Raw genomic sequence first — 9,525 nt, forward strand, 5'->3', positions numbered from 1 at the left:
GCTTTATCGCATTATTATTATAATCATTAAATTTTTAAAGTTAAATATTAATTATAATTAGTATTATTAAATATTATTTAATTATTATTATTATTAAAAATTAATAATTATTATTATCTTTAAATATTAGTTATTATCTTAATATTAATTGTTATTATAAAAATTAATTATTGTTATTGTAATTAATATTATTAGTTATAAGTATTATTATTACTATTAGTATAATTACTATTATTATTATTATCATTTAATATTAATTATTATTATTAAATATTAATAATTAATAATAATAATTATTATTATTTTTATTAAATATAAATAATTAATTATTTTTATTATTATTATTAAGTATTAATTATTATTATAACTAAATATTAATTATTATTATAATTAAATATTAATTATTTATTATTATTAAATATTAATTATTTATTATTATTCTTATTCAATATTAATTATTATTATTATTAAATATTAATTATTTATTATTATTATTAAATATTAATTATTATTATAATAATTCAATATTAATTTTAAGTAGAGCAGAGCATGGTAGAGCACAACAGATTGAATCAGAGCAGAGCAGAGCAGATTTCAGCAAAGCAGAGCAGAGCAAAGCAGATTTCAGCAGAGCATAACAGAGCAAAGCAGGTCTAAAGAACGGGGCCTAAATCAGCTTTGTACTTTTGCAGGTTAACGTTTGAGAGTAGAGGCCTAAAGGGGGTAAGTAAATTCCATACTCTCAAGCAAATATGATTGGTAGAACTCGAACTTGTAACCTCAAAGTCACAAGATGAATACCCCACTAAGGGCCCGTTCACATTTACTTAATTTCAGTTCAGCTCAGTTCTGCTCCAATCAGTTCTGTTCTGTTCAGCTGCAATCAGTTCAGTTCAGTTCAGCTCCTAATTTCTCTCTCTCATAAAATATTCATTTCAGCTCAGTTCAGTTTAGCTCCAATCAGTTCAGTGCAGTTCAGCTCCAATCAGTTCAGCTCAATTCAGTAAATGTGAATAGGCCCCAACTCTACCAAATATGTTAGAACTAAAATCCACTACTTTTCTATGGAGCACTATGTATTGAAAAAGTGTACTAATTGCCAAATAAAATAAAATAAAATAAATAAATAAAAGTGACCCATGTACATGTGATTTGGCTGGCTATTTTTTACAAAATTGGGATTACATCAAATGGCTACCAAATTGTTGCATGCTTAAATTCTCCAGCTAAATTATGACGCAGTTATTTCATGGAATAATAATGGCTAATCACAATTGTCAACCCTTATCAATGCATCATTATAGTCATTTGATATAATTTAACAAGTGGAGCGCTACTTCAATGGTCCTTCTAGGACCATATTATATGCATCACCCTAGGATTATACATAAAAACAAGTTGTACTAACACTCCAAAATTGATCATTATATATATAACGATTACCTACCTTTTTGACGATATTAAATGCATGATTATATATATATTGCATGCTTACTTGAATCCTCTTCTTAAACCCCAAATAATCTAGTTTCTTCAAATAAATAATGGACCGTCAATTCAGTGGTAGAAAATCCCTTTCATGTTTGTTAGATGATGATAATATAGAAGATCAATCACCAAGTTTTCATCACCTTTCTCAACTACAAAATCGAAGGCTTTCTTGTTATACTCATTTCCCCTTAGATGCCTCACCTTTGCACCCTCTAAGCCTCGACGAATCATTATGGACTCGTACGTCTATTTCAAGTTCTTCTCACCCTTCTCTTCTCTATTGTTGCATCTCCTCTCTCCGCCATGATGGAGATCTCTACTCCATCGCGGTATCAGGGGACATAGTGATGACTGGGTCAACTAGTCGTCGAGTCCATGCATGGCAGTCAGGTGACTGCCATGCAATAGGCTACTTACAAGCTAGCTCGGGTGAAGTCCGAGCCATGGTGGCTCAAGGTAACATGCTTTTCACATCACATAAGGATCACAAAATTAGGGTATGGTCCATGAGATCACACACTTGTAACAATTCTACTAATAATAACTTTAAGCCTAGAAAAGTTACCACTTTACCAAACACCAACCATTTCAAAAATTTTGTCTTAAGGCCAAGTGCCCCACAAAATAGGTTCACTTGTAAGCCAATTACCCCACAACATAAGGACATTATTTCTTGCATGGCTTATTACCATATTGAAGGGATTTTATATACAGGGTCATTTGATAAAACTGTTAAAGCTTGGAAATTAAATGAGAGAAAATGTATTGACTCATTTATAGCTCATTCAGATAATATAAATGATATGGTAATTAATCAACAAAATGGTTATCTTTTTACTTGTTCTTTAGATGGAACAGTAAAAATGTGGTTAAGGATTTATGGGGAGAACTCTCATGCTCTTATTAAGGTCCTTAGTTTTCATGCATACCCTATTTATGCCTTGGCTTTGAGTAATCAAAATCAAAGTAGTAGCTTCTTGTATTCAGGGTCTTTTGATGGGTGTATTAATTTTTGGGAGCAAGAGGTTTCTTGTCAGTATAATCAAGGGAAAAGGGTCTTACAAGGGCATCAGTTCGCGGTTCTTTGCCTGGTAGCCATTGAGAATTTTGTGATAAGTGGATCTGAGGACGCGACAATTAGGATTTGGAGGAGGACGTTGGAAGACAGAAAAGCAGGGTGTGCTCATGAGTGTCTCACCGTACTAGAAGGTCATAGAGGGCCGGTGAGATGCTTGTCTGCTTTTTCGCAGAAGGACAAGTTTGTGGTGAGCTTTTTGGTATTTAGTGCTAGTTTGGATCAGACTTTTAAGGTGTGGAGAGTTAAGCTTTTGCAAGAAATGAAGAGTTCTTCGGGTGAGGGAGAAGATGATAAGGAAAGAAAAAAGTCTGTGGAGATTGAAAATGGCCCTGTACTGTCTCCTTCATGGGTGAAGAGGAAGCTTCAATCGCGCAGTGTTAACTCAGTTTAATCACAGGCTAAGTTTGAGGCAATGTTATATAATTTAGAAGTATATTGTATGTTAAGATTGTTACATATTTTAAAGGTAATTGTATCATTCTTTCATTCACCATCCAGCTGCAACGTATATGATGCAGAATTACATACAACAAACAAGCTTGTTCCGGTCCCATGGCATGGACCAGACCAACAACGAGTCCTCTTGAAGGCCATCAGACTCGAACAAGCTTGACTAAGTGGTTGAACCACCCAAAGGCCAAAGCCTGGCTTGTTCGAGTTCCATGGCAACTAAAATCAACATATTATATCATAAAGTAGTCAGAATACTCCATCATAATCTTTTCTGGTCTGAAAATTGTGTTAGTTGTACATGGTTAAAATCTTTTTATGATCAAAGTTATGAACTAATTCTATTATATTGGTATGTAAATGTGTATGTAAATGTGTATTGTTCAATTCCAATTAATCTCTCTAAAAGACTAGTACTGCACAGTATTGTATTATCTAACCTGCAATGTACATATCTGTTTACCCGCCAACCAATCAAATAAGGTAAAGAATGAGAACCTGTCAAAATTTTGTACTATGATTCGCGCCTATTTTTCTTCTGTAACATCGTTAAAGCCTGGGGGAGAGAAGGGTGGGGTTGCTTGATAGTTCTTCATCCAGCTTCCTCCAGGATCCTCTGTGTGTTCTTTGGAAATTTGAAGTTAATCTGTTTCAAAAACGATTTTCCTACATCAGCATTGTCTGCAGAGCCATTGCTTCTGTTAAGAGCATCCTGTGCTGATAGGATCACATCTACATCGTTGAAGCCTGGTGGAGACAAAGGTGGGATTGCTTGAAAGCTATCATGTCCACCACTTTCTTCCAGGAGTCTTCGTGTAGTTTCTGGGATATCGATACCAAGCTCCCTTGAATTTATTTTTCCTACATCAACATTGTCTGCAGAATCATTGCTTCTCTTGGATGGAGTGGTCAGTGCTGATTCGATAACAGAAGCAAAGACCCCGGATTCCCTTAATCCCTGAATTATATCCTGCCAAAACATTTTCTTTCTTAACAATGACCTAAAGATCATTACAATGTGTTACGGAGATATTTCTTTGAGGATATTGGACTCACCATAGGAGCATAAATGCGAACAAAAATGCCATACTTCAGAAGTTTGACTTTCGCTGCTACATCATTCCACACTACATGTTCCTGGTACCTACATCAGATATATATAATTTACAAGTTTAGTAGTTAGATTTTTTATTAAAAAAAAAAAAAAAATGTTATGCAACCTATTAATATATTGCAGTATGAATTCTCACCATTGGAGCATTTCTTCTTCACTGGCAGTAGAGGCAATAATAAAAGCCTACAATTTGGGAATTACATTTGTCAGACATCTTCAAACTATAGGTTCATATGACAAGAGCGAGATTAGAGGAATTAGCTTACTGATCTATCAAATTCCAACATGAAGCATCTCTTCAAATCCTCCCTTGTAGGCTTGCATCCACACCTATCACGCCTTGAGGTCAAGTCGGAGAATTTTGAGTATGTGTAGTGCAAAACTGCAGCCTCCTCCATTGTCATCTCACTGCAACATTTGTCAGAAGCTTAATCATATATTGATTATATAACAATATGCTTTGATCAAGTATCCATTAAACAGACAAAAATACATCAGTTTCGAAGAAAAAACAGTATAGCAAAGCATACTTTGGTGTTTTTTCGTAGTTATGCCATCGATGGGCTCCATTAGGCCGAAGGTGATCTTGAATTCTTGCTGCTGCTTTTCCATTTCCGTAAGTCAGAAAATAGTTTGGGTTGGTCCGAGTTGCATCCCTGTAGAATTGAAAGTAGGTTTCCTTTGGAAGATGATCAAAGTTCTTTTTGAACAATGAAACCTGAATCAAATGTCAGAGAAATGTGATTGGCAGAAAAACATAGATAAACATAAATAAACATTACTTTCTAATATTATTTAGTGAGAATACAGCACAATGGCAGCTAAAAACTCTGTAATTTATAATGAGTACTTAAATAATTTGCATATCTTCATCCAGAAATGTTACCTCGCTGAAAGGTTCTTTATTATCATCTCGTTCAACAGAGCTTTCCTGAAATTCAAAAGCAGTGGGACAATGACTGATCAAGCTAAATAAACAAGCAGAAATTGTCTTTACAACAAGTCTATGAAATTAAGGAGATGACATTAACAAATCACTCACATAATTCGGAAAGATAACCATGTCAACGTCTGCTGGAACATCACCCAGTAACTCTCTCACAGAGTAACCTCGTGTTCCAGCAGGATGCAGGAGCTCATCAGTGTCAAGATGGAAAATCCACTCCATGCCAGCATCCTAGGTAAGATCAGATAATCGACTTAGTACATCACATGCAGCACACCGGAAGAGTGAGTTAAAATCATTCAATGGTTGTTAAGCTGATGATTCTTACTCTTGCTAAGCCAATAGCCATTTCCATGTTGAGGGTTTGCTTCACAAAAAGCTCGTTGTTGCATGGTTTGTAGAAAAATTTTGAAAGCCATGACTCACTCCATATTCGACTGACAATCAAATTTTGAAGCACTGTAAGTGTACATTTTTGTACTCGGTACAAAACCAAAAGTCCAAAAGTATAAGCAATGATAATTTCACATTTGGTTTATAATGACTGTTATAAGGACTCTTCATTTCAGTTTAAGTACCATGACATGACACTCCAGCATCACTACGGACACTTGACACCTCATATATCGGACCTAAATCATTGGGCACACACTCGTGTCTTTCATGAATACAGAAATCTGAGTAACATAGTATTGAACCACTAAACATGAGGAGAAAGAAGGAAACATAAAGAGCAAAGAACACTTCGGTTTTCCAAACCAAAACCAACCAAACTTCCAAAATTAAAAAGTCGTAACATACAAGGATCAAGCAGCAAAATTTACAAAACGGATTTCAAACAAAAACTAACCTCTTAGCTTGTAGTTCTTCTAGTTCTTTTGTTCTGTAGATCACCTGTACCCCCTGTGAAAACATCAGAGTTATCGTCAGAATAAAATCCAGCAACAGAAATCAATTAAGTTACAGGTTAAGAAGCTAGTTTTGGCCCCATTTAAGATAAGTAAACTTACAGGAATAAACTCAAGGACTCTAGAAACATTGGTGCTCGCAGCCTTCCCTTCCACAAAGAGGATAAAGTTTGTGATTCCGACAACCTTATGATAAAAAATCCACGGTAGCAATTGTTCTAGGCCAGCTGAAGTAGTTGACGTAATACATGCCTAATGTAATACAGAGAAATCACTTAGTAGTTGAATGGATGATGTATTAACTGTCATAATATGATCAAATCAACATCATATAGAAGAATTAAAACAACCAACACTCAGTAGAAGCTATAGTAGAGCTTCAACTAGGCTTCACATGTGCTATTGGCTATCGCACGTATGTGACACGTGACACTCCTTTATTAGGTTAAGAAGCAAGTACACAAACACATTAAGGTGAGAGCACACTTCAGAAACAAAAAAAACCTAATCTAATACTTTTACCAGAATAACAAATATTTTTACAAGAGATGTGATTTGTAACTCATTAATTAATCTTTTTGAGGGTGACTAGCAGCCAACTCAAAATAGTGATTTCATTGTTGCATCATTTATTTGTTCCTCCTCATATTCAAATTTAGAATCATTCACAATCATATTACAAAAATTAGCATAAAGTACAGAACTAAATAAATACATGTTTAAATATGGATTATATGATCACTAACAATTCCTCTCTCAATCAACCGACTTTTGAAATTATTTATTCTACATTAAACTACTAATCTTAATAAACACCAAAAAAAAAAAAAAAAAAAAACTACTAATCTTAATCGACGGATAAATCCGAGTCAAATAGACAAGGAAGAAATCCTAAAATAACAATAATTAAGCATTCAAGTGATTAAGATAAACCCTAAATCTCCAATAATTATTCAAATTACACTAGCCTATTAATAAATATTATTTATATTTTCGAGATTAAAAGTCAGCAAATTAACAACTCATTTCTGACAATAGACAATCTCATTTCGATAATTAAGTACTAAAAGAAGAACAAGCATGCAGATTACTATGATTTCACGCATGTTTAATCGATCTAAAAAATGAACAAGATTTTAATTAACAATTACAGTATTAACCAATTTATCAAAGAAAAATAATTAACAACTTGTAAAAATAAAAAATTTAATCCAAAAAACAGAGAAAATGGCCAATAATTCAGCAAGAATCAATAAACCCAGATGAAAAAATGCCAAGATCAATAAACCCAAAAATGAAAACACACAAAATCAACAAAACCCATTAACCAAAACGATTAAAACTCTGGGTTTAAGAATTAAAAATTAAATAACCAAAGGTAAAAATTTAGAAAAAAAAAATTAAAAAAACCCAAAAAAGGGAAGATAAATCAAAATCATACAAAAAGACATGAATTTCAATAACTAAATTTAAATTACTAACCTTGAGACTAATAGTAGAATCATTATAATTAAAATTCCAGCCTCTGAAATAAGGAAAAACAGGGGAATTGGTTTGACCCAATGCATTATTGGGGCAATTATTTTTATTATTATCATCAAAAGATGATTTGATAAAAGGGGAATCAAGCATTCCAGGGAACTCTTTGGCATAATCAAAGGACCAGCGAGTAATCAGGTCGATACCGCCGCCTCGCCATTGAAGGAAGAAGGCAAACAGAGCAAGAAACAGAGGAAGGAAAGTAAGGAAGAAGATGAGTTTATAAAGAAAGTGTTGTTGAGATGAATAATAAGAAGAAAGAATTGTTGAAGAAAATGATGAATTTCTTCTTAAAGAATTGTAAAAACCCGCCATTTTTGGAGGGTTTTTGAAGATCAAGAACAAGGTGTTACGCCATTAGAGTAGAAGAAATCAAAAGAAATTATGAGAGAATATAAATTTGGTATTTAAAGGAGGGAAACGTATATATAATTGAATAGTAGAGCCGTTTTGTCGTTGGGATTTATATTTATATAATATATAGTTTATATTATCTGACTATGAAAAAGGATAAAAGCATTATCTTTGACATGGAAAATGACTAACACCTAAATCAAATGTTTCTCTAGTAAGCTTAATGGTGAAGGACCATAGCACTTTTACGGACCACAAAAAATATAAGTGTTCGGTAATATTAGTTGTTGTATACTTGTATTGGCATTTACAGTCTCATACTTGTATCGCTGTATCGGCATATGCATATATGAGCATATATGATTCAATAGTATGTCTGTATATGTGAAAGACCGTGACTTTTATAAATCAATATAAAAAAAAGCATCAGTTTTTTTTTTTTTTTTACCAAAACAAAAGCATCATTCTAAATGCTATTGATTGCATTTAACAATTTATTATGTCATTCCTATTCTAAATATTCATAGAAAGAATATTTCAACATCTTAAGTTTGAATGCAAATTGATTTTTCCCTTATTAGTAATGATATTGTGAGTAATACTCCATAAATTATTTTCTATAATATAAATTTTACCAAATAAATCCAATCATTAATTACTACACATGATAATGACTAAAAATTCAAATTTGGTCAAACAATGAAAAATGTTAAACAAGCTTGATACACTAAAATTAATGTAACCTGTCCTTAATACAAGGTAAAGCAATTAAGATACATAACACTAAACTAGCATAAACTAATGTGAACTTTTATACTCAGCATTTTTTAAAATTAAAATGAATAAAAGTAAGAAGTAAGCAACAAAACAATTTTTCCAAGTGTCAATTTAGGAATGTGAATGCATATTCATCGGCTTCGATTGTGACAATATGTTCTATGCTTTTCATGTCCTTTTATGATTCATAATTTACTGTATAATAATCATGTGGCAGATTTTTTAATTAATAATTACTATTTTCTTTACTACAATTAAAGTCTTACACGTAGCAATAATTTTTTAAATTAAAATAAAAAAAAAAAAAAAAAAAAAAGTGGTCAATCCATGTTTTAGCGTACTTAGCTTTCATTTGTACATGTGCTAAGTAACATTTTTTTTCTTGTCCTTTTCTTTGTTTTCCTATTTTTCCTAAATTTCTTTGGTTTGATAACAAAATGATTCAGTCTTTTTCCTTTCTTTTCCTTGCTTTTACATTCCTTTAGGCCTTTTAGGGTTGGGGGTGAAGGAAGTGTTTTGTGGAGGAACTATAGCTTACCACAATATAGGAGTACTTTCTATTTTGTGAGATAAAAGAGCATGTTAAAAGTTGCCCTCATTGACTCATTGTTGCACATCTTATTATAGCACTTTTAGTTAGGGGCAAAAAAATGTCTCGAGTCGGGCCTCTTGGAGTACCTTGAGTCGTTGAGAGAAGGGTGAGGAAATCTCGCCTCAATGAGTCCTAATAAAATTTAAGCTCATACCTTAAACTCATGATAAACAAGTATTGCCACTAGGTTAAGCCAGAATTTGTGTATATTTTTGTTCTCGGACTGATCGGACAACTAATTTGCCCTGTGTTCGAATCGACATGGTAACTGAAATT

General features: G+C 32.8%; 2 protein-coding genes across 2 annotated transcripts; one reads left to right on the plus strand and one right to left on the minus strand.

Moving 5' to 3' along the window:
• Positions 1–1,530: 1,530 nt before the first annotated feature.
• Positions 1,531–3,239, plus strand: LOC145631046 (protein JINGUBANG-like). Its single transcript, XM_081683154.1, has one exon. The coding sequence runs from the start codon at positions 1,545–1,547 to the stop codon at positions 2,958–2,960; it is 1,416 nt and encodes a 471-aa protein (XP_081539280.1). The 5' UTR covers positions 1,531–1,544; the 3' UTR covers positions 2,961–3,239.
• A 171-nt stretch (positions 3,240–3,410) lies between these two features.
• On the minus strand, positions 3,411–7,841 carry LOC145631047 (glycosyltransferase-like At2g41451). The gene is made up of 11 exons (XM_081683155.1): positions 7,470–7,841; positions 6,090–6,239; positions 5,930–5,982; positions 5,408–5,516; positions 5,176–5,310; positions 5,020–5,064; positions 4,664–4,851; positions 4,400–4,541; positions 4,270–4,316; positions 4,076–4,163; positions 3,411–3,989 (listed from the first exon to the last, which is right to left on the minus strand). The coding sequence occupies exons 1-11, from the start codon at positions 7,839–7,841 to the stop codon at positions 3,612–3,614; spliced, it is 1,707 nt and encodes a 568-aa protein (XP_081539281.1). The 3' UTR covers positions 3,411–3,611.
• Between the last annotated feature and the right edge of the window lie 1,684 nt (positions 7,842–9,525).

Source organism: Chenopodium album, chromosome 5 (genome assembly GCF_948465745.1).
Source record: "Chenopodium album chromosome 5, dcCheAlbu1.1, whole genome shotgun sequence".
In the NCBI taxonomy this organism is placed as follows: Eukaryota; Viridiplantae; Streptophyta; class Magnoliopsida; order Caryophyllales; family Amaranthaceae; genus Chenopodium; species Chenopodium album.